Consider the following 25,650-nt stretch of genomic DNA (forward strand, 5'->3'; position numbering starts at 1 on the left):
AAAAACCTCACATACACACAGGGCCTGTTGGCTGGCTAGAGGGGGATTTGTGGGGCGGCACGAGAGCAGGACGCGGCAGAGCCCCCACCTGTCAGCTGTGTTTGTGTAGTGACAGTAGAGGGACGGGGGCTCACAGAGAGGGAGGCCGCTGCTAGAAAGAGAGATAAGAAGTGCAAGTAAATCTTCTCAACGGGGACGAGAGGGACAGAGAAAAAAAGGGGGAGAGGAGCAGGGGGTCTGGAACAATGACTGCTCTTTTTTTGCAGGTGCCTGTGGTGTGTTTGTGTGTGTGGGTGTGTGTGTTTGTGTGTTTGTGTGTGTGTGTTTGTGTGTTTGTGTGTGTGGGTGTGTTTGTGTGTGTGTGTTTGTGTGTGTGTTTGTGTGTTTGTGTGTGTGGGTGTGTTTGTGTGTGTGTTTGTGTGTGTGTTTGTGTGTGTGGGTGTTTGTGTGTGGGTGTGTTTGTGTGTGTGGGTGTGTTTGTGTGTGTGTTTGTGTGTGGGTGTGTTTGTGTGTGTGGGTGTGTTTGTGTGTTTGTGTGTGTGGGTGTGTTTGTGTGTGTGGGTGTGTTTGTGTGTTTGTGTGTGTGTCTGTGGACATGTTTAACTGTTCTTGTGGAGACCAACAAAAATGTAGGGTTAAGGATAGAATTAGTGTTAGGGTTAGAATTACTTTAAGGGATAGGAGCTAGGGTTAGTTTTAGGGTTAGGGTTAGGAGCTAGGGTTAGTTTTAGGGTTAGGGTTAGGAGTTAGGGTTAGGGTTAGGGTTAGGAGTTAGGGTTAGGGTTAGGAGTTAGGGTTAGGGTTAGGGTTAGAATTACTTTAAGGGATAGGAGCTAGGGTTAGTTTTAGGGTGAGGAGCTAGGGTTAGTTTTAGGGTTAGGGTTAGGAGTTAGGGTTAGGGTTAGGGTTAGAATTACTTTAAGGGATAGGAGCTAGGGTTAGTTTTAGGGTTAGGGTTAGGAGCTAGGGTTAGTTTTAGGGTTAGGGTTAGGAGTTATGGTTCGTTTTAGAGATAGGGTTAGGAGTTAGGGTTAGTTTTAGGGATAGGGTTAGGAGTTTGGGTTAGTTTTAGGGTTAGGAGTTAGGGTTAATTTTAGGGTTAGGAGCGAGGGTTAGTTTTAGGGTTAGGGTTATGAGTTAGGGTTAGGAGTAAGGGTTTGTTTTAGGGTTAGGGTTAGTTTTAGGATTAGGGTTAGGAGCTAGGGTTTGTTTTAGGGTTATAGTTAAGGTTAGGTTTTTGGGTTAAGGTTAGGGCTAGGTTTAGGGAAAATAGGATTTTGAATGGGACTGAATTGTGTGCCCCCAGAATGTTAGCTGTATAAGACTGTGTGTGTGTGTGTGTGTGTGTGTGTGTGTGTGTGTGTGTGTGTGTGTGTGTGTGTGTGTGTGTGTGTGTGTGTGTGTGTGTGTGTGTGTGTGTGTGTGTGTGTGTGTGTGTGTGTGTGTGTGTGTGTGTGTGTGTGTGTGTGTGTGTGTGTGTGTGTGTGTGTCAATAAAATGAAACCAGCAAAAGAAAATGTATGAAATACTATGTTCTTTGGTATGAATAATCTCTTCTCATACAGTCTAAACAAGCGAAGTGTTTCATATTGGATCAAAGCTGGGATTGGTATTTGTGAACAATCTCCTAAACCTGTCAGTTGGTTCACATCACCAGGTGTGTGCATACATTTGACCATTCACTACATAATGACTATAAACCTGTGAGACAGGATTATCAGTCCATCTGAAGAAGATCATGACAGTTTAACTGGAAGACTATAAAGATCATTTATATCAACTATAAACTGGGATGACCACATTAGAGGTATTAGGGTGGTCTGAACATCTTCAAAGGAAAGTCAACAATGGTTTAAGAGTGTTTGAATATTTGTTTGTGTGTGTGAGTGTGTGTGTGCGTGTTTGCGTGTGTGTGTGAGTGTGCGTGTGTGTGTGTGTGTGTGTGTGCTTTTGTTTTATCCTTGTGGGGACCAGAAGTCCTTTTGGACGAGTGGGGACATTTTGTCGGTCATCACGAGGAAAAATGCTATTCAAAGGGTCTGAATACTTTGCGCACTATAAATAAGATACATTATTAAAACAAACTGTAGTAACACTCCTATTCTTTCTATTGCTATTCCATATTACATCCTGAGTATGATGCCTGTATCTATTAACTCTACGTTTTAAAACCTGGTGATACATTTAGATTTTATGAATAACTCCACTGCATAAAGCAAGGAGGGGAGTGGAGAAGCAGAGGACAGAGAGGGAAAAAAGATAGTAGAGGAGAGTAGAGAGGGAGAGAGAGAAAGGAGATAGTAAAGGAGAGTAGAGAGGGAGAGAGAGAAAGAGAAAGGAGATAGTAGAGAGGGAGAGAGAAAGGAGAGTAGAGAGGGAGAGAGAAAGGAGAGTAGAGAGGGAGAGGGAGAGGGACAGGAGATAAAAAGGAGATAGTAGAGAGAGAGAGAGAGATCGATAGAAAGGAGGTAGTAAAGGAGAGTAGAGAGGAAGAGAGAAAGGACATAGTAGAGGAAAGTAGAGAGGGAGAGAAAGGAGATAGTAGAGGAGGGAGAGAGAGAAAGGAGATAGTAGAGGAAAGTAGAGAGGGAGAGAAAGGAAATAGTAGAGGAGGGAGAGAGAGAAAGGAGATAGTAGAGGAGAGAGAGAGAGAGGAGATAGTAGAGGAGAGGAGAGAGGGAGAGAGAGAAAGGAGATGGTAGAGAGAGAGAGAGAGAGAGAGAGAGAGGAGATAGTAAAGGAGAGTCGAGAGGTATAGAGAAAGGATATAGTAGAGGAGAGAGGGAGAGAGAAAGGAGAGTAGAGAGGGAGAGGGAAAGGAGATAAAAAAGGAGATAGTAGAGAGAGAGAGAGAGAGAGAGAGAGAGAGAGAGAGAGAGAGAAAGGAGAGTAGAGAGGGAGAGAGAAAGGATAAGGTAGAGGAGAGAGGGAGAGAGAAGGAGATAGTAGAGGAAAGTAGAGAGGGAGAGAAAGGAGATAGTAGAGGAGAAGAGAGAGGGAGAGAGAGAAAGGAGATAGTAGAGGAGAGAGAGAGAGAGAGGAGATAGTAGAGGAGAGGAGAGAGGGGGAGAGAGAGAGAAAGGAGATAGTAGAGGAGAGAGAGAGAGAGAGAGAGAGAGAGAGAGAGAGAGAGAGAGAGAGAGAGAGAGAGAGAGAGGAGAGAGATAGTAAAGGAGAGGAAGAGAGGAAGAGAGAAAGGATATAGTAGAGGAGAGAGGGAGAGAAAGGAGATAGTAGAGGAAAGTAGAGAGGGAGAGAGAAAGGATATAGTAGAGGAGAGTAGAGAGGGAGAGAGAAAGGAGAGTAGAGAGGGAGAGGGAAAGGAGATAAAAAGGAGATAGTAGAGAGAGAGAGATAGATAGAAAGGAGAATTAGTCAAGGAGAGTAGAGAGGAAGAGAGAAAGGATATAGTAGAGGAGAGAGAGAGAGAGAAGGAGATAGTAGAGGAGAGGAGAGTGGGAGAGAGAGAACGGAGATAGTAGAGAGAGAGAGAGAGAGAGAGAGAGAGAGAGAGAGAGAGAGAGAGAGAGAGAGAGAGAGAGAGAGAGAGAGAGAGAGGAGATAGTAAAGGAGTGTTGAGAGGTATAGAGAAAGGAGATAGTAGAGGAGAGAGAATGAGATAGTAAAAGAGAGTGGAGAGGGAGAGAGAAATTAGATAGTAGAGGAAAGTAGAGAGGGGGAGAAAGGAGATAGCAGAGGAAAGTAGAGAGGGGGAGAGAAAGGAGATAGTAAAGGAGAGTAGAGAGGGAGCGAGAGAAATGAAATAGTAGAGGAGAGTAGAGCGGGAGAGAGAGAAAAGAGATAGTATAGGATAGTGGAGAGGGAGAGAGAGAAAGGAGGTAGTAAAGGAGAGTAGAGAGGGAGAGAGAGAAAGAGAAAGGAGATAGTAGAGAGGGAGATAGAAAGGAGAGTAGAGAGGGAGAGAGAGAAAGGAGATAGTAGAGGAGAGAGGGAGAGGGAAGGAGATAGTAGAGGAAAGTAGAGAGGGAGAGAAAGGAGATAGTAGAGGAGAGAGGGAGAGAGAAAAGGGAGATGGTAGAGGAGAGAGAGAGAGAGAGAGAGAGAGAGAGAGAGAGAGAGAGAGAGAGAGAGAGAGAGAGAGGAGATAGTAAAGGAGAGTTGAGAGGTATAGAGAAAGGATATAGTAGAGGAGAGAGGGAGAGAGAAAGGAGAGTAGAGAGGGAGAGGGAAAGGAGATAAAAAGGAGATAGTAGAGAGAGAGAGAGAGAGAGATAGAAAGGAGAGTAGAGAGGGAGAGAGAAAGGATATAGTAGAGGAGAGAGGGAGAGAGAAGGAGATAGTAGAAGAAAGTAGAGAGGGAGAGAAAGGAGATAGTAGAGGAGAGGAGAGAGGGAGAGAGAGAAAGGAGATAGTAGAGGAGAGGAGAGAGGGAGAGAGAGAAAGGAGATAGTAGAGGAGAGAGAGAGAGAGAGAGAGAGAGAGAGAGAGAGAGAGAGAGAGAGAGAGAGAGAGAGAGAGAGAGAGAGAGAGAGAGAGAGAGAGGAGAGAAGGAGAGAGAGAGAGAGAGAGAAAGGAGATAGTAGAGGAGAGAGGGAGAGAGAAGGAGATAGTAAAGGAGAGTAGAGAGGGAGAGAGGAAGGATATAGTAGAGGAGAGAGGGAGAGAAAGGAGATAGTAGAGGAAAGTAGAGAGGGAGAGAGAAAGGATATAGTAGAGGAGAGTAGAGAGGGAGAGAGAAAGGAGAGTAGAGAGGGAGAGGGAAAGGAGATAAAAAGGAGATAGTAGAGAGAGAGAGATAGATAGATAGAAAGGAGAATTAGTCAAGGAGAGTAGAGAGGAAGAGAGAAAGGATATAGTAGAGGAGAGAGGGAGAGAGAAGGAGATAGTAAAGGAGAGTAGAGAGGGAGAGAGAAAGGATATAGTAGAGGAGAGAGGGAGAGAGAAGGAGATAGTAGAGGAAAGTAGAGAGGGAGAGAAAGGAGATAGTAGAGGAGAGGAGAGAGGGAGAGAGAGAAATGAGATAGTAGAGGAGAGTAGAGCGGGAGAGAGAGAAAGGAGATAGTAAAGGAGAGTAGAGAGGGAGAGAGAGAGGAGATAGTAGAGATGAGTAGAGAGGGAGAGAGAAAGAAAGGAGCTAGTGGAGGAGAGTAGAGTAGAGAGGGAGAGAGAAAGGAGAAAGTAGAGGAGAGTAGAGACGGAGAGAGATAGGAGATAGTAGAGGATATTAGAGAGGGAGCGGGAGAGGAGATAAAAATGAGATAGTAGAGAGAGAGAGAGAGAGAGAGAGAGAGAGAGAGAGAGAGAGAGAGAGAGAGAGAGAGAGAGAGAGAGAGAGAGAGAGAGAGAGAGAGAGGAGATAGTAAAGGAGAGTTGAGCGGTATAGGGAAAGGAGATAGCAAGGGAGAGAGAAAGGAGATAGTGGAGGAAAGTAGAGAGGGAGAGAAAGGAGATAGTAGAGGAAAGTAGAGAGGGAGAGAAAGGAAATAGTAGAGGAGAGTAGAGAGGGAGAGAGAAAGGAGATAGTAGAGGAGATTAGAGAGAGAGAGAGAAAGGAGATAGCAGAGGAGAGTAGAGAGGGAGAGAGAAAGGAGATAGTAGAGGAGATAAGAGAGGGCGAGAGAGAGGAGATAGTAGAGGAGAGTAGAGAGGGAGAGAGAAAGGAGATAGTAGAGGAGATAAGAGAGGGCGAGAGAGAGGAGATAGTAAAGGAGAGGAAGAGAGGAAGAGAGAAAGGATATAGTAGAGGAGAGAGGGAGAGAGAAGGAGATAGTAAAGGAGAGTAGAGAGGGAGAGAGGAAGGATATAGTAGAGGAGAGAGGGAGAGAAAGGAGATAGTAGAGGAAAGTAGAGAGGGAGAGAGAAAGGATATAGTAGAGGAGAGTAGAGAGGGAGAGAGAAAGGAGAGTAGAGAGGGAGAGGGAAAGGAGATAAAAAGGAGATAGTAGAGAGAGAGAGATAGATAGATAGAAAGGAGAATTAGTCAAGGAGAGTAGAGAGGAAGAGAGAAAGGATATAGTAGAGGAGAGAGGGAGAGAGAAGGAGATAGTAAAGGAGAGTAGAGAGGGAGAGAGAAAGGATATAGTAGAGGAGAGAGGGAGAGAGAAGGAGATAGTAGAGGAAAGTAGAGAGGGAGAGAAAGGAGATAGTAGAGGAGAGGAGAGAGGGAGAGAGAGAAATGAGATAGTAGAGGAGAGTAGAGCGGGAGAGAGAGAAAGGAGATAGTAAAGGAGAGTAGAGAGGGAGAGAGAGAGGAGATAGTAGAGATGAGTAGAGAGGGAGAGAGAAAGAAAGGAGCTAGTGGAGGAGAGTAGAGTAGAGAGGGAGAGAGAAAGGAGAAAGTAGAGGAGAGTAGAGACGGAGAGAGATAGGAGATAGTAGAGGATATTAGAGAGGGAGCGGGAGAGGAGATAAAAATGAGATAGTAGAGGAGAGAGAGAGAGAGAGAGAGAGAGAGAGAGAGAGAGAGAGAGAGAGAGAGAGAGAGAGAGAGAGAGAGAGAGAGAGAGAGAGAGGAGATAGTAAAGGAGAGTTGAGCGGTATAGGGAAAGGAGATAGCAAGGGAGAGAGAAAGGAGATAGTGGAGGAAAGTAGAGAGGGAGAGAAAGGAGATAGTAGAGGAAAGTAGAGAGGGAGAGAAAGGAAATAGTAGAGGAGAGTAGAGAGGGAGAGAGAAAGGAGATAGTAGAGGAGATTAGAGAGAGAGAGAGAAAGGAGATAGCAGAGGAGAGTAGAGAGGGAGAGAGAAAGGAGATAGTAGAGGAGATAAGAGAGGGCGAGAGAGAGGAGATAGTAGAGGAGAGTAGAGAGGGAGAGAGAAAGGAGATAGTAGAGGAGATAAGAGAGGGCGAGAGAGAGGAGATAGTAGAGGAGATTAGAGAGGGAGAGAGAAAGGAGAAAGTAGAGGAGAGTAGAGAGGGAGAGAGAAAGGAGATAGTAGAGGAGAGTAGAGAGGGAGAGAGAAAGGAGATAGTAGAGGAGATTAGAGAGGGAGAGAGAAAGGAGAAAGTAGAGGAGAGTATAGAGGGAGAGAGAAAGGAGATAGTAGAGGAGATTAGAGAGGGAGAGAGAAAGGAGATAGTAGAGGAGAGTAGAGAGGGAGAGAGAAAGTAGAAAGTAGAGGAGAGTAGAGAGGGAGAGAGAAAGGAGATAGTAGAGGGGATTAGAGAGGGAGAGAGAAAGGAGATAGTAGTGAAGGTTCTAACCTCTGCTCCTTTGGTCCATCTTTCTGTGAAAGCAGATTATCAGGAGAAGAGGGGAGGCGATGGAGGGAGGGGATGTGCCATGAACAGAGAAGAGAGAGAAACAGAGACAAATACAGACAGAGAGAGAGTGTGTTCTGGTTCTCATTTTCAGCATTGGTATTAGTGCTTCATTAATACGCAGCATGTGCTAAATATTATTGTGAATGATGGCTATCACACTCCTAAGTAATAAGATACAGCCTGCTCACAGACCCATCTTAGCCCCTCTCTCCCTTCCAATGAAACCTCCTAACACTCCATTTACTGTATGTGGGATGTGTGAGTCTGTTTGTCTGAGTGTGTGTGTCTGAGTGAGTGTCTGTCTGAGTGCGTGTATGTGTGTGTATATTTATGTGTGTGTAGAACCTGCTCCTCCATCCAAGGCCTCACTGCAAATGAGTGGTGCAGCGGTCTAAGGCACTGCATCTCAGTGCAAGAGGCGTCACTACAGTCCCTGGTTCGAATCCAGGCTGAATCACATCCGGCTGTGATTGGGAGTCCCATAGGGCGGCGCCCAGTTGTCCGGGTTTGGCCAGGGTAGGCCATCATTGTTAATAAGAATGTGTTCTTAACTGACTAGTTAAATCAAAATAATGAGAGAAGGCGTATGAGAGATATCCATCCATCCATATTCTCTAATCCATATCACAGACTCTCCCTCCTTCCTATTCTCAGATCTCATTCAGATGCAGGACTTTAGGACTCCCCTCCCACATCTCCCTTTTAGAGAATAATTCAAATTAAAGAGAAACTTTCCCAGATAAAGGCTCAGAGGTTCTCTGAAGGTTGTGAATGGAGAGGGAGACATTCCCTCAGAATTCATGATCATTGAGATTAGGACGAGTTTGACATGGACCAAAGAACCAAAGGTCATGCACTGAGATAGAGTCTAATTGTTTTGTCTTCCTAACACAACGCACATAAAACCTCCCACGTGAAGTGGTTTGGATAGACATGCACTTGACTAGATTTATACTCTCACAAGAATACAAACCGATATATACATTATTCAGTAGTAAACGTGTAGAAGACAACACTTATTTGGTTGTGTAAAGAATCAGAGACAAACAAGACAAATGTGATTGATTTGAGGATCCTGGTGTCTGATCCCAAACATCACCAATCACTGTAATGTAATAAATGTAATCAGTATGCAATTACACAGAGCCAATAGAGACAGAGGTCACAGATGCCATGTATGGAGACTGCATTAACCCTGCGTGATTGGCTGGGTTATATCTGAAGTTTGGGATCACAACATGGAGACAGAGGATAGGAGAGCGAAGGAGGGAGAGGGGAGGAAGGAGAGAGAGCGAGAGGGAGAAAGAGGAATCGTGATAACATGGCATGATAAAACCACAGGCACAGCGCTGAGATAAATCTAAGGGCCTCGGAGGGGGGATGGCAGCAAGAGAGCAACATTCAGAGAGAGTGTGAGAATGAAAAAGAAATGGAGAGAGAGATTGGAAGAGAACGAGAGAGAGAGAGAGAGAGAGAGAGAGAGAGAGAGAGAGAGAGAGAGAGAGAGAGAGAGAGAGAGAGAGAGAGAGATAACAGGGACTGCTGTACTTTCTCTCACTACATGAGACAGACACTGACACTACAGCCTTTATGTGCCCCCCCCCTTCTCTCTGTTCAGCGAAGAAGAGGAGTTAAAATGTCCCTTCTCCTCCTGTTCTAAATCTATTATACCCCCCTGTCTCTGTGTCTCTACGGCCCCACCAGCTTTACAACACACTCATCCTTTATAAAAAAAACACTCTCTCTCTCTCTCTTTTACAGTACAACACCCTTTCTTGCTCTCTCTCACACAAACACAATGTCCAGCACTGTAGATTACTACTGCCCCCCAGAGGAATAATGAAGAACATATCAAGCCCAAGGAAGAAACCGCTGCAGTGAGTCAGGTTGTGTCAAATAAAGGAACACGCCAAATCTTCCAGTGAGGATGAACAGAGACATTTCAAACGAGAACAACAGTGAACAGAGAGTCCAACAGATTTAGTACAACACTGTAGCAGACAGCAAGCCAACAGCAAGTACATCCCTTTTTACATAGGTCTGAAAAGTCACATGCAGGCCAGTACACCTACAAACGTAATGGCTGGCTGTGAGAGCACAGAGCAGGAAATAAACTGTATGGCCATTTTGTCAGCAGCTCCAACATCCCTTGTGTGGGAGGTGATGGGGGAGGAGAGAGGAAGAAAAGGATGAGTGTGGTGGTAGGTGGAGGACGTGTGTCTGGTTGTGTTTTCACTGTGGTTGTGTTTGGGTCGAACCTTGGTATCAGTGTGTTATCTGGCTATTCATGGTCCATTACAGCGCTGCTTTATGACCCCCAATCAGAGCGTGGCCAGCAGATAAGGGCCAATCAGAGCTCAGAGGGCTGATAAGAGCCAATCAGAACAGGGGAGTGATAAGGAGCAGACCTGGCCTGCAGGTGAGTTAAGGATCTGCAGAAACAAGGACTGGCCCAGACCCATGCAAACCACATGCAAATACACACACACACACACACACACACGCGCACACGCACACACACACACACACACACACACACACACACACACACACACACACACACACACACACACACACACACACACACACACACACACACACACACACACACACACACACACACACACACTGAGAAACACACACACACACATACACACATACATGCTGAGATAAACACATTATCACACACAGTGTAACTGTCTCTAACTCAGCTCGAGGACACACACTTGACCTTGGTAACTGCCTGCAATCCCAATATGTTAATGGAAATGAATGAATACTCGTTTATTCTGGTTACAGGACATTCACACCACTGAACCTTTAATGTAGGAGGTCCACCACTGCTTAAAGGGGAAGTTTACAGAGAAGAACAGGAATGTCAGCCAGAGTAGAATGTTTAGCTCAGAAAGAGAGTTTCTCACACAGTAACAGTATGTTTACAGCACACTCAATCAGCTATTCAGTTAGTCCCGTTTAACTATCACACACACACGTGCACGCAGACACATGTAAGTATGCGTGCGCACACACAGAAAGAGAGACCTCATCCCATGTTAAGAAGACATGGCAGACGAGCCCAGAATGACTGGAGATCTACAGTAAACTAAGCCCATATAAGGCATCTCTCTCTCTCTCTCTCTCTCTCTCTCTCTCTCTCTCTCTCTCTCTCTCTCTCTCTCTCTCTCTCTCTCTCTCTCTCTCTCTCTCTCTCTCTCTCAGAGAGAACACCACAGAGTCATCCTTATCAACGGTGTGATTGATCAAAATTACATTTCAGACCACATTCTCCATCCCGGCCTCTGCTTGACTGGTGCCAGGGTGCCAATTGTGCGACGGAGAGGGTGAAGTGGGTGAGGCTGTCTATGGAGATGCCAAGTGCCCGTTCCAGAGGTTGTAGCTCTGGTTGTACTACATCACATCATATCAAAGCATATCACATTATGCCATATCCTATATCAGTGGGAAATTCAGTACAGATGATCTGATGGTTTTCCAAAACCTCCAGACAATGGATTGACCTCAAACAGATGGATGATTAGGAGCACGGAATGTTGAGTAACAAGTATTTACATAACTAAACACATCAGGGATTCTGTTTCAGATCAAGTCCAGCAGAATGGTAACTGTTCGCCACAGCTCTTTATCCTGCCAGGACCAGGGACATAGACAGAGTCGGACTGAGGACCCGTTTTGGTGTAGAATTCAGAGTGCACGGTCAACTCTCTGTAATAAACATCTGTAGAAAGTCCTAGAATGATGTCATGGTCTATGTCTGGATGGGCCAGCAGCACGAGGAGGACACGCTCAACAGTTCGCTCCAAAACAACAGCACAGAGATTCCAAGACCAAACAAGAGTTAAACTGTTAGGCGCTTATCACATAAATCAAGAATTAAAACCTTGAAGCAACTTGGAACTTTAAATGCAATGAGTAGCATTGGAGCGAGAGAGGAGAAGGTGAGGTGGGGCAAGCTACAATATGAACAGAGGGAGAGGAGGGAAGTTGAGAGAAAGAGATTGAACACGTGTATTTTTTGAACATGAACAAGAGGGAGAGCAAGAGAGGGGAGGGGGTAGGATGGAGTGGAGGGTTGCAGGGTGACTAAAGGGTGGTGGGGGGTTTGAGGAACTTCAAACTGATCTTTGAGGAAAATGAGAGCATTTTGGCCCGCCAGAGATCACAGGCTGCAATTATATCAGCGCGGCACTTGGAGTGATGGAGGCGATAGCACTACTAGCGCTCAGGCTAACGGCACAGGAATTCTGGCGCTTACAGCTCAAACCCAACCACCCCACCTCCCTCCAGCCCCTGCCAGCAGAAGAAAATCCCTTTACTCCTCTCAGAGGGGCTGTCTAAGGGTCAACCGGGGGTCAGGTACAGGAAGGAGCTGGGGAGTGCAGGACACCCAATCACCAGCCCCATCTGATGGCGCCATCTCGCTTTTCTGTTTGTTTCTAATGAATTCTTGGGATTGAGTTTTTACACAGGAACGATGGTTAAGTCTTCCCTCATAACTGGGAATGTGAAACCTTTGGTTTTGTATATGGTGTTATACTTATGCAGTTAGTTATATACAGTGATGGGGAGTAGTGAACATCATGTAGTTCAACTAGTGATTTCACTATGTTTTCCAGTAGCTTGGTGGTACTTGAACTAAATTAAAATCTTGGTAGTGTTTTCAGTAGTTCATTACTTTTTTTGACATGTAGCGGTGTAGAAAACTACTGGAACTACACATTACAGTTTTTACAAAAATACAATTAAATATGGGTGAAGAAGGCAAGAATTTCCGTCGTTTTCGGCATCAGACCGACCTTCTTCTCTTTTTTAAAGGCTAAATGACATATTCTGTTAACATTTGACTCCAGAATTATATGTTTTTGCAATTTGTAGTCTATCACACTTCAGATTTAGAGATGAAAATTTATCACAAAGTAGTTTGGATGTAGTGAACTACTTTTTCAAAGTAACTTTAGTTAAGTAAACTATATTTTTCTTAAGGGTACATTTAGTGTAGTTTAACTTCTTCCTGTGTGAAGTAATTGGTAGCTTGCTAAAATATATTTTAAGAATAGCTTCCCTAACACTGCTTATAGATTAAACCAAAATGGAGACCATGAGAGTTGGCTATTTACAGTGTTAACAAAACTACAAATATGACACAGTGAGAGGCTACACTCTTAAAGAAAAGGTTCCTGGAGTATCCTTTAGGGGTTGTTCAAATTGAAAATGTGGGGGAACCCCTACAAGTTTTTCAAAGAACCCCTTTTAATGAATCATCAAAGAACCTTTTGGGGTTCATTTTTGAACTACACCCCTCCCCTATTGTTAGAATTATGAATAATAATAATAATAATTCACATAACAATGACAATATTTTTGTTGTCAGTGTTTATTATCATTTTCGTGGCAAAGATAAATCCAAATAGGAGGTCAACTCGCAGCAGAGCCCCAAGTCCAATGGGTTTATCCTCTGGCCTGTTGATGTTCTCCGTATCCAGAGCCCCAAGTCCAATGGGTTTATCCTCTGGCCTGTTGATGTTCTCCGTATCCAGAGCCCCAAGTCCAATGGGTTTATCCTCTGGCCTGTTGATGTTCTCCGTATCCAGAGCCCCAAGTCCAATGGGTTTATCCTCTGGCCTGTTGATGTTCTCTGTATCCAGAGCCTCAAGTCCAACGGGTTTATCCTCTGGCCTGTTGATGTTAATGTGTTGATGTTCTCTGTATCCAGAGCCTCAAGTCCAATGGGTCTATCCTCTGGCCTGTTGATGTTAATGTGTTGATGTTAATGTGTTGATGTTCTCTGTATCCAGAGCCCCAAGTCCAATGGGTTTATCCTCTGGCCTGTTGATGTTAATGTGTTGATGTTCTCTGTATCCAGAGCCTCAAGTCCAATGGGTTTATCCTCTGGCCTGTTGATGTTAATGTGTTGATGTTCTCTGTATCCAGAGCCTCAAGTCCAATGGGTTTATCCTCTGGCCTGTTGATGTTAATGTGTTGATGTTAATGTGTTGATGTTCTCTGTATCCAGAGCCTCAAGTCCAATGGGTTTATCCTCTGGCCTGTTGATGTTAATGTGTTGATGTTCTCTGTATCCAGAGCCTCAAGTCCAATGGGTTTATCATCTGGCCTGTTGATGTTAATGTGTTGATGTTCTCTGTATCCAGAGCCCCAAGTCCAATGGGTTTATCCTCTGGCCTGTTGATGTTAATGTGTTGATGTTCTCCGTATCCACAGCCAGAATGATTTAGCAGAACAGGTTTCCTGCTATATTCATCAGAGGTGTAGGGAGGGGGAAGTCTGGGAATCCAAAAACATTTTAATTATACAGATGATTAACAAAACATGCACACAACCATACCTTGTTTTTATTTGTGGTGAATGTGAATGAAAAAAAAAAACAGTTTTGGTAATGGTTTTCATACACATACCTTGTCCATAATGTAGAGGCCTCTGGGATATTCATTGAAGTGCTAAGGGAGGAAGACGGTAAATGTGATCTGCATTTCATAACATACCAATAGACATACCTTTGTATACCTCCTCGTCTGTATACCTGCAGACACAGAAGTGAGCAGATCAGTCATCTGAACCCAGTACAGCTAACCTTCAACATATTCTTATAACATTCAACATATTCTTATAGCCTTCAACATATTCTTATAGCCTTCAACATATTCTTATAGCCTTCAACATATTCTTATAGCCTTCAACATATTCTTATAGCCTTCAACATATTCTTATAGCCTTCAACATATTCTTATAACCTTCAACATATTCTTATAACCTTCAACATATTCTTATAGCCTTCAACATATTCTTATAACCTTCAACATATTCTTATAGCCTTCAACATATTCTTATAGCCTTCAACATATTCTTATAACCCTCAACATATTCTTATAACCTTCAACATATTCTTATAGCCTTCAACATATTCTTATAGCCTTCAACATATTCTTATAGCCTTCAACATATTCTTATAACCTTCAACATATTCTTATAACCTTCAACATATTCTTATAACCCTCAACATATTCTTATAGCCTTCAACATATTCTTATAGCCTTCAACATATTCTTATAACCTTCAACATATTCTTATAACCCTCAACATATTCTTATAGCCTTCAACATATTCTTATAGCCTTCAACATATTCTTATAGCCTTCAACATATTCTTATAGCCTTCAACATATTCTTATAGCCTTCAACATATTCTTATAGCCTTCAACATGTTCTTATAACCTTCAACATGTTCTTATAGCCTTCAACATATTCTTATAGCCTTCAACATATTCTTATAGCCTTCAACATATTCGTATAGCCTTCAACATATTCTTATAGCCTTCAACATATTCTTATAGCCTTCAACATATTCTTATAGCCTTCAACATATTCTTATAACCTTCAACATGTTCTTATAACCTTCAACATGTTCTTATAACCTTCAACATATTCTTATAGCCTTCAACATATTCTTATAGCCTTCAACATATTCTTATAGCCTTCAACATATTCTTATAACCTTCAACATATTCTTATAACCTTCAACATATTCTTATAGCCTTCAACATATTCTTATAGCCTTCAACATATTCTTAACTCTTTGTTGATTGATAACCATTGAATTGTGTCCATTTTCTGTTTTAGAAAGATCTGCCCAAATATAAAAAGATAGATGGTATCATCATTAAACAATATGAATTTAGATCATACAAGGGACAAACCTTAAATGGGGGAGATCTTTACATTTTTCAGTTATGTGCCTGTACCTGCTGTCCTTTCAAATTCAAATCCAAATGTTTCAGTTGGGCAGTTAGGTTCATGCAAGACCCCCCCGCCAACTAAGGAGGTTCCTTGATGAACCCCACCTCCTATGGGGTTCTTGGAAGAACCTTTTGGGGGCCATTTTCAGTGTCAAGAACCCCAAGGCTCTTCAAAGTACTTTGAGGATCTTAGAAGAACCCTTGTTGAACCCATATTTTTTAGAGTGTAGAGACAGAAGGGAAGGGTTAGTGGTCAGAGAAGTGGGACCAGATCATACTAGGGATATGGGACATGGGAGTGGACATGGGAGTGGACATGGGAGTGGACATGGGGGGCAGAGAGAGGGCGTAGGGCTTTGCTCCCTGAGACCCTGTTCTTATGAAGGCTATGTGTGTGCAGAGAGATCCCTATCAATTTAAGTCCCGGAAAGGGGAGACCCAGAAGAAAATGGCAGACTGAAATGGCTGACTGATGTAAGCATCCATACATGTTACAGTATCCTTAACATAACCACTTCCTCTCTCTAGAATGATTCCCTCTCCTCCAGACCAGTCCATCTTCATCACAATTCAACCACAGAACCACAGAGTGATAGAATGACTGGTTTATGGCAGGGAAGTAAGGTTATGTGTGTCTTAAGGGGATTTGTGGGTGAATCCACAAGACAACAACAACACACATCAATCAATCAAAGGATGGCTTCCTGTCTCTCTGTAGACTTCTGCTTCTAGATACTCTACGCTGTTGTCATAGCAACACCTCTCATCTTTGGGTGTTGTAGGGGAAGGGACGGACAACAAAGGAGGTTGTGCTTCACACGCACAAACACACACACACACACGCACGCACACACACCTCAGTCCTTCCTCCATATTGTTGCCCCTACAACGGGTTAAATACGTACACTGAACATACACACATTGACATGATTAAAGTGATCTTATCCTACTGGACATATTATGAAGCAACCCCTTCACACACACACCAAACACATCCACAAACCTCTCCAAGACTCCTTCACATACACCAAACACATCCACAAACCTCTCCATGACCCCTTCACACACACACCAAACACATCCACAAACCTCTCCAAGACTCCTTCACACACACCAAACACATCCACAAAGCTCCCCACGACCCCTTCACACACACACCAAACACATCCACAAACCTCTCCAAGACTCCTTCACATACACCAAACACATCCACAAACCTCTCCAAGACTCCTTCACATACACCAAACACATCCACAAACCTCTCCAAGACTCCTTCACATACACCAAACACATCCACAAACCTCTCCAAGACTCCTTCACACACACCAAACACATCCACAAAGCTCCCCACGACCCCTTCACACACACACCAAACACATCCACAAACCTCTCCAAGACTCCTTCACATACACCAAACACTTCCACAAACCTCTCCAAGACTCCTTCACATACACCAAACACATCCACAAACCTCTCCAAGACTCCTTCACATACACCAAACACATCCACAAACCTCTCCAAGACTCCTTCACACACACACCAAACACATCCACAAACCTCTCCAAGACTCCTTCACATACACCAAACACATCCACAAACCTCTCCAAGACTCCTTCACACACACACCAAACACATCCACAAACCTCTCCAAGACTCCTTCACACACACACCAAACACATCCACAAACCTCTCCAAGACTCCTTCACATACACCAAACACATCCACAAACCTCTCCAAGACTCCTTCACATACACCAAACACATCCACAAACCTCTCCATGACCCCTTCACACACACCAAACACATCCACAAACGTCCCCACGACCCCTTCACACACACCAAACACATCCACAAAGCTCCCCACGACCCTTTCACACACACCAAACACATCCACACACCTCCCCACGACCCCTTCGCACACACACCAAACACATCCACAAACCTCCCCACGACCCCTTCACACACACACCAAACACATCCACAAACCTTCCCATGACCCCTTCACACACACCAAACACACACTTCACCTCACACTCACCCCTCCTCCCTGAGTAGGACTTCTCCTGATATGTAAATAAAGAGAGGGGCATAGTGGGGTGAGGGAGAGAGACAGAGAGAGACGACAGAGAGAGACGACAGAGAGAGGGAGAGAGAGAGAGTGAAGAACAAACACCATTGTAAATACAACCCATATTTATGTTTTTTATTTTCCCTTTTGTACTTTAACCATTTGCACATTGTTACAACACTGTATATATACATAATATGACATTTGTAATGGCGTTATTCTTTTGGAACTTCTGTGAGTGTAATGTTTACTGTTCATTTGATTGTTTATTTCACTTTTGTATATTATCTACTTCACTTGCTTTGGCGATGTTAACACATGTTTCCCATGCCAATAAAGCCCTTTGAATTGAATTGAATTGAATATAATGGAGAGAGAGTGAGATGTAGAGAAAGACTGGATAGAGAGACTGGAGAGAGACCGCCTTGAGAGAGACTGGAGAGAGAGACTGGAAAAAGACCTCCTTGAGAGAGACTGGAGAGAGAAACTATTGAGAGAGACTGAGAGAGAGACTGGAGAGAGAAACTCTTGATAGAGACTGAGAGAGAGACTGGAGAGAGAAACTATTGAGAGAGACAGAGAGACTGGAGAGAGAAACTATTGAGAGAGACTGAGAGAGAGACTGGAGTGAGAAACTCTTGAGAGAGACAGAGAGACTGGAGAGAGAAACTATTGAGAGAGACTGGAGAGAGAAACTCTTGAGAGAGACTGAGAGAGAGACTGGAGAGAGAAACTCTTGAGAGAGACAGAGAGACTGGAGAGAGAAACTCTTGAGAGAGACAGGGAGAGACTGGAGAGAGAAACTCTTGAGAGAGACTGGGGAGAGAAACTCTTGAGAGAGACAGAGAGAGACTGGAGAGAGAAACTCTTGAGAGAGACTGGGGAGAGAATCTCTTGAGAAAGACAGAGAGAGACTGGAGAGAGAAACTCTTGAGAGAGACAGAGAGACTGGAGAGAGAAACTCTTGAGAGAGACAGAGAGAGACTGGAGAGAGAAACTCTTGAGAGAGACAGAGAGAGACTGGAGAGAGAAACTCTTGAGAGAGACAGAGAGACTGGAGAGAGAAACTCTTGAGAGAGACTGAGAGAGAGACTGGAGAGAGAAACTCTTGAGAGAGACAGAGAGACTGGAGAGAGAAACTCTTGAGAGAGACAGAGAGAGACTGGAGAGAGAAACTCTTGAGAGAGACAGAGAGAGACTGGAGAGAGAAACTCTTGAGAGAGACTGAGAGAGACTGGAGAGAGAAAATCTTGAGAGAGACTGAGAGAGAGACTGGAGAGAGAAACTCTTGAGAGAGACTGGGGAGAGAATCTCTTGAGAGAGACAGAGAGACTGGAGAGAGAAACTCTTGAGAAAGACAGAGAGACACTGGAGAGAGAAACTCTTGAGAGAGACTGGGGAGAGAATCTCTTGAGAAAGACAGAGAGAGACTGGAGAGAGAAACTCTTGAGAGAGACAGAGAGAGACTGGAGAGAGAAACTCTTGAGAGAGACTGGGGAGAGAATCTCTTGAGAAAGACAGAGAGAGACTGGAGAGAGAAACTCTTGAGAGAGACTGGGGAGAGAATCTCTTGAGAAAGACAGAGAGAGACTGGAGAGAGAAACTCTTGAGAGAGACTGAGAGAGAGACTGGAAAGAGAAACTCTTGAGAGAGACTGGGGAGAGAGACTGGAGAGAGAGACTGGAGAGGGCTGTGGGGTGAGACAGGGATCCAGCTTGAGCCCCACCCTCTACAACATATATATCAACGAATTGGCACGTGCACTAGAACAGTCTGCAACACCCTACTAGTCAAATGTCTACTGATGATCTGTGATTCTGTCCCCAACCAAGGAGGACCTACAGCAGCACCTAGATCTTCTGCACAGATTCTGTCAGAACTGGGCCCTGACAGTAAATATCAGTAAGACAAAAGTAATGGTGTTCCAAAAAAGGTCCAGTTGCTAGGACCACAAATACAAATTCCATCTGGACACCGTTACCCTAGAGCACACAAAAAACTATACCTACCTCGGCCTAAACATCAGCACCACAGGTAACTTCTACAAAGCTGTGAACGATCTGAGAGACAAGGCAAGAAGAGCCTTCTACGCCATCAAAAGGAACATAACATTTGACATCCTAATTAGGATCTGGCTAAAAGTACTTGAATCAGTTATATAGAACCCATTGCCAATTATGGTTGTGAGGTCTGGGGTCTGCTCACCAACCAATAATTCACAAAATGGGACAAACACCAAATCGAGACTCTGCATGTAGGATTCTTCAAAAACATCTTCTGTGTACTATGCAAAACACCAAATAATGCATGCAGAGCAGAATTAAGCCAATACCCACTAATTGTCCAAATCCAGAAAAGAGCCATTAATAAATTCTACAACCACCTAAAAGGAAGTAATTCCCAAAGCTTCCATAACAAAGCCATCACCTACAGAGAGATTAACCTAGAGAAGAGTCCCCTAAGCAAGCTGGTCCTGGGGCTCTGTTCACAAACACAAACAGACCCCACGGAGCCCCAGGACAGAAACACAATTAGACCCAACCAAATCATGAGAAAACAAATAGATAATTACTTGACACATTGGGAAAGAATTTACAAAAAAAATGAACAAACTGGAATGCTATTTGGCACTAAACAGAGAACACAGTTGCAGAATACCTGACCACTGTGACTGACCCAAACTTGAGGAAAGCTGTGACTATGTACAGACTCAGTGAGCATACTGTAGACTTTGCAATTGAGAGAAGCCGCCGTAGGCAGACCTGGCTCTCAAGAGAAGACAGGCCATGTGCACACTGCCCACAAAATGAGGTGGAAACTGAGCTGCACTTCCTAACCTCCTGCCAAATGTATGTCACTCAGATTACACAGACCCACAAAGAATTTGAAAACAAATCCCATTTTGATAAACTCCCATATCCATTGGGTGAAATAGCACAAATATCACAGCAGCAAGATGTGTGACCTGTTGCCACAAGAAAAGGGTAACCAGTCAATAACAAACAGCATTGTAAATACAACCCATATTTATTTTCCCTTTTGTACTTTAACTAGTTGCACATCGTTATTACACTTTACATAGCCATAATAGGACATTTCAAATGTCTCTGTGCAATGTTTACTGTTTATTTTTGATTCTTCATTTCACTTTTGTTTATTATGTAGTGGACTTGCTTTGGCAATGTAAACATATGTTTTGCATACCAATAAAGCCCTTTGAATTGAATTGACAGACAGAGAAAGAGAGCGAGAAAGAAGGAAGAGAAGGCAGGAAGGTGAGAGGGGGGCAGTAATTGTTTCCCAGCCCAGGGAAGAGTGGTCTCAGTGCGACCAGGCCTTCTCTCCCAGTGGAAGCCACCTCTCCACACTCAGACAAGTGAGAGACTCAATCCAAAATAAAATGGACCACAGAACATGAACTGGAATGTAGCAGGAAAAGAATGGGAGGAGTATCAGGAGGGAAGGTAGCGCAATTGTGAATTGACTGAATTAAAGTTAAACAGCCTCCATTTTGCAAGCTACAAACGCCATGTGTGAGGAGGCTGTAAGTTAATATCTCGTCTACAGTCTACAGACATACAGTGGTATGCAATTACCCCATTCGCACAGTAATTCATGCAGTAATGGACATCAATCATTCAATCATGTTCAGTGTGTGTATGTGTTAACACAGCTTAATCGAGACTGTGTGCAGTGCTCAGACAGAGACATGAAGTGATTGAGGTAAGGGTTAAGGGGTATGAGGGAGGGTGACCCCATTTATTCCCAATCTTAATTAGATGACCTTCTGGACGCCAGCATTTTAGGGATGGGGGAGCAGTGAAGTCTAACATGGAATGGTTGGGATCATTTCTGATAATCTCCTAATAAATCAATCTAGGAGATAGTCACTAAAAAGCACATTTTCGGTGTTTACAGGAGTGTGCGTAGTTTAGCTCCTTAGTTTGTTTTGATGTTATTTATTCATATCACCCTGTGTGCGTGTGTGTCTGTGTGTGTCTGTGTGTGTTTGTGTGTCTGTGTGTGTCTGTGTGTGTTTGTTAGAATTGAGAGAAGAGGTTAGGATGAGGGGAGAGACAAAAGAGGTTAATTGAGTTTGATTTATTTAGAGGCCTTCCATATGCAGGGCAAAATAAATAAGAAAGAGAAAGAGAAGGGGAGAGAAGGGAGAGAGAGAGAGAAGGGGAGAGAGGGGAGAGAGAGACAGAGAAGGGGAGAGAGGGGACAGAGAGAGAGAGAGGGAGAGAGAAGGGGAGAGAGGGGAGAGAGACAGAGAAGGGGAGAAGGGGAGAGAGGGGAGAGAGGGAGAAGGGGAGAGAGAGAGAGAGAGAGAGAGAGAGAGAGAGAGAGAGAGAGAGAGAGAGAGAGAGAGAGAGAGAGAGAGTGGGAAAGGGAGAGAGAGAGGGAGAGAGAGGTGGGGAGGGAGAGGGAAAGAGAGCGAGATTGAGAGAGAGAGAGAGAAAGGGAGAGTACTAGAGAGGAAGAAAAAAGAGGGCGAGAAAAGGAGATAAATATGTGCGCAAGTGAATTCTAGGGATCATGCACCCCTTCCCCCCCTCCATAGCTGAGAATAATAGCTCAAAGCGCCAAAAATAATTATGCTTTCAAATTTATTCATCTAATTTAAAATGGCCGTCCGCACACTAGCATTGTTTATGGGAGAAAGGGGCTTGATTACGCTAATTCTGGCTGTGTGTTGTTTACTGAAGTATCTCTGGCATAGTGATACCAGCCGTCACGGCAACAGGCACAGACTTAACCTGACAATCAAAGTGTCCCGTCAGGCATTAAGATTCCAAACAGGAAGAGGACAGGAAGGGATCAGAGAAAGAGGAGCAGGAGGAAAGATGCAGCAATGTCAACGGAATGTGTTTTGAGAGAAAGAGAGAGTATGTGTTTTAATCATAACTGCAATGTCAAATGCCTCAAATTCCCAAACACACTGATATTGATCTCTGGTCTGCAGTGATGTAAAAAGCAGGTTTCCGAGTGAAAGACAGATGAAAGGGATGTGAGAGTTCTGCTGGGGTGTGCACCCACCCACCACACCACCCACAGTGGGTGCCCCCAGTGTACCCCAGTGTCCCCCAGCGTCTCCCAGTTTATCCCAGTGTCTCCCAGTGTACCCCAGTGTCTCCCAGTGTTTCCCAGCGTCTCCCAGTGTCCCCCAGCGTACCCCAGCGTACCCCAGTGTACCCCAGCGTACCCCAGCATACCCCAGTGTCTCCCAGCATACCCCAGTGTCTCCCAGTGTACCCCAGTGTTTCCCAGTGTCCCCCAGTGTACCCCAGTGTCTCCCAGTGTACCCCAATGTCTCCCAGTGTCTCCCAGTGTACCCCAGTGTCTCCCAGTATACCTCAGTGTCTCCCAGTGTCCCCCAGCGTACCCCAGTGTCTCCCAGTGTCCCCCAGTGTACCCCAGTGTCTCCCAGTGCCCCCCAGTGTCTCCCAGTGTTCCCCAGTGCCCCCCAGTGTCTCCCAGTGTACCCCAGCATACCCCAGTGTCTCCCAGCGTACCCCAGCATACCCCAGTGTATCCCAGTGTCCCCCAGTGTCTCCCAGTGTACCCCAGTGTCTCCCAGTGTACCCCAGTGTCTCCCAGTGTACCCCAGTGTCTCCCAGCGTACCCCAGTGTCCCCCAGTGTCTCCCAGTATACCCCAGTGTCTCCCAGCGTACCCCAGTGTCTCCCAGTGTCTCCCAGTGTCTCCCAGCGTACCCCAGTGTCTCCCAGTGTCTCCCAGCGTATCCCAGTGTCTCCCAGCGTACCCCAGTGTCTCCCAGCATACCCCAGTGTCTCCCACTGTACCCCAGTGTCCTCCATCCATAGGGGTTGACTGTAATTACTTTGTGACCACTCAGTTCAACTTGTCACATCTACGGTCACATGACTAGGACTCCATATTTGTCTCTAATCGAGCCGCTAAGATCTGAGAGGCTGAATCAAATCGTCCATTCCGGTTCTTTTGATCTCCTCTTATCTCTTCTGTCTACCTGTTATACTTTTCCTCTTCTCTCTTGTTTTCCCCACCCCACCCCCCCCCCACACCACCCACCACCCACACCACCCACCACATCACCCACCCACCCACCCACCAACCAACCACACCACACCACCCACCCACCCACCCACCCACCCACCCACCACACCACCCACCCACCCACCCACCCACACACTGGTTCTGAGTGTCAGCTACAGATGTCCAGGTGGGTCAGTGAGGCTGTGCTCAGCCCGTGTTCATCTGCCTACCGTACCTGTACATTTGCATGGTGTGTTTTTTAAACGAGAGGTCCAGGGTGCCGGGGGGCTTAAACGCCCAAGCTGTCCCACCATGACAAAACTGTGATGGGGGAACAATGGGCCAGTAACTGGGGTTGGAGCAGGGAGGCTGGGAAAACACTCCCTCAGAGCACCCCCTACAGGCCACAGATACCATCACACCAAAATGATATTACAGCTCTAATCACTTTACTCACTTCACTTTACTAATAGTAAATCAGCTGTACTGCATAATCTACTATGTACATACTTCTCATAGTAGTTTGTAATACTCTTTTTTTCTTGTACTTTTTATTACTGCTTGTTATTTTTGGACTTCTGTATTTGGCATTTGATTATTGATGGATATTGTACTGCATTGTTGAGCAGAATGAGCAAGCAAGCCTTTCCCTGTACCGTGTCCACATGACCTATGAACTTTGATGTTGATCATCAAGGGCCACCTTGTCTGCTTGTTGTCTGCATTGTTTCCTAAACAGACTGCTTTGACTGGCTAAACAGACTGCTTGACTGGCTAAACAGACTGCTTGACTGCCTAAACAGACTGCTTGACTGGCTAAACAGACTGCTTGACTGGCTAAACAGACTGCTTGACTGGCTAAACAGACTGCTTGACTGGCTAAACAGACTGCTTGACTGGCTAAACAGGTGTGGGGACTCTAGCACCAATACATGACATCAATTGATCAATTAGGTGCCTGATGGCAGGAAAAGCATAAGAAATGTGCCTCACGAGAACAGGGTTTGTTCATGGCCGGATATTCAGTATACCGTAAGCCTATATCAGAATGGCTTAGCTAGACTTATTCAGCACCAGAGAATGCTACCTGAGCAGGCACAGCAGCAGCCGTCTCCCAGTGTCCCCTAGTGTCTCCCAGTTTACCCCAGTGTCTCCCAGTGTCCCCTAGTGTCTCCCAGTTTACCCCAGTGTCTCCCAGTGCCCCCCAGTGTCTCCCAGTGTTCCCCAGTGTACCCCAGTGTCTCCCAGTGTCCCCCAGTGCCCCCCAGTGTCTCCCAGTGTCCCCCAGTGTCCCCCAGTGTACCCCAGTGTCCCCCAGCGTCTCCCAGTTTACCCCAGTGTCTCCCAGTGTCTCCCAGTGTACCCCAGTGTCTCCCAGTGTTTCCCAGTGTCTCCCAGTGTCTCCCAGTGTACCCCAGTGTCTCCCAGTGTTTCCCAGCGTCTCCCAGCGTACCCCAGCATACCCCAGTGTACCCCAGTGTACCCCAGCGTACACCAGTGTACCCCAGTGTCCCCCAATTCCCCCCAGTGTCTCCCAGTGTCCCCCAGTGTCCCGCAGTGTCTCCCAGTGTCTCCCAGTGTCCCCCAGCATACCCCAGTCTCTCCCAGCGTACCCCAGTGTCTCCCAGTGTACCCCAGCATACCCCAGTGTCTCCCAGCGTACCACAGTGTCTCCCAGTGTACCCCAGTGTCTCCCAGTGTCTCCCAGGGTACCACAGTGTCTCCCAGTGTACCCCAGTGTCTCCCAGTGTCCCCCAGTGTACCCCAGTGTCTCCCAGTGTACCCCAATGTCTCCCAGTGTCTCCCAGTGTACCCCAGTGTCTCCCAGTGTCCCCCAGCGTACCCCAGTGTCTCCCAGTGTCCCCCAGTGTACCCCAGTGTCTCCCAGTGTACCCAAATGTCTCCCAGTGCCCCCCAGTGTCTCCCAGTGTTCCCCAGTGCCCCCCAGTGTCTCCCAGTGTATCCCAGTGTCTCCCAGCATACCCCAGTGTCTCCCAGCATACCCCAGCGTACCCCAGTGTCTCCCAGCATACCCCAGCATACCCCAGTGTATCCCAGTGTCCCCCAGTGTCTCCCAGTGTATCCCAGTGTCTCCCAGTGTACCCCAGCGTCTCCCAGCGTACCCCAGTGTCCCCCAGTGTCTCCCAGCATACCCCAGTGTCTCCCAGTGTCTCCCAGTGTCTCCCAGCGTACCCCAGTGTCTCCCAGTGTCTCCCAGTGTCTCCCAGCATACCCCAGTGTCTCCCAGTGTCTCCCAGTGTACCCCAGTGTCTCCCAGTGTACCCCAGTGTCTCCCAGCATACCCCAGTGTCTCCCAGTGTACCCCAGTGTCCTACATCCATAGGGGTTGACTGTAATTACTTTGTGACCACTCAGTTCAACTTGTCACACCTACGGTCACATGACTAGGACTCCATATTTGTCTCTAATCGAGCCGCTAAGATCTGAGAGGCTGAATCAAATCGTCCATTCCGGCTCTTTTGATCTCCTCTTATCTCTTCTGTCTACCTGTTATACTTTTCCTCTTCGCTCTTGTTTTGTGTCCTGCTTTCTGCATTAATGAAGACGTCAGGCA

The 25,650-nt window shown here is 45.5% G+C and overlaps 1 protein-coding gene across 1 annotated transcript; it reads left to right on the top strand.

Annotated features, from left to right (window-relative positions):
- The first annotated feature begins 20,587 nt into the window (after positions 1–20,587).
- On the top strand, positions 20,588–25,426 carry LOC124016908 (DNA-directed RNA polymerase II subunit RPB1-like). Its single transcript, XM_046332246.1, has 3 exons — positions 20,588–20,602; positions 22,200–22,860; positions 24,234–25,426. Exons 1-3 carry the CDS (start codon positions 20,588–20,590, stop codon positions 25,424–25,426), a joined length of 1,869 nt encoding a protein of 622 aa, XP_046188202.1.
- Positions 25,427–25,650: the final 224 nt, after the last annotated feature.

Source organism: Oncorhynchus gorbuscha, unplaced genomic scaffold (assembly GCF_021184085.1).
Source record: "Oncorhynchus gorbuscha isolate QuinsamMale2020 ecotype Even-year unplaced genomic scaffold, OgorEven_v1.0 Un_scaffold_1119, whole genome shotgun sequence".
Lineage (NCBI taxonomy): Eukaryota > Metazoa > Chordata > Actinopteri > Salmoniformes > Salmonidae > Oncorhynchus > Oncorhynchus gorbuscha.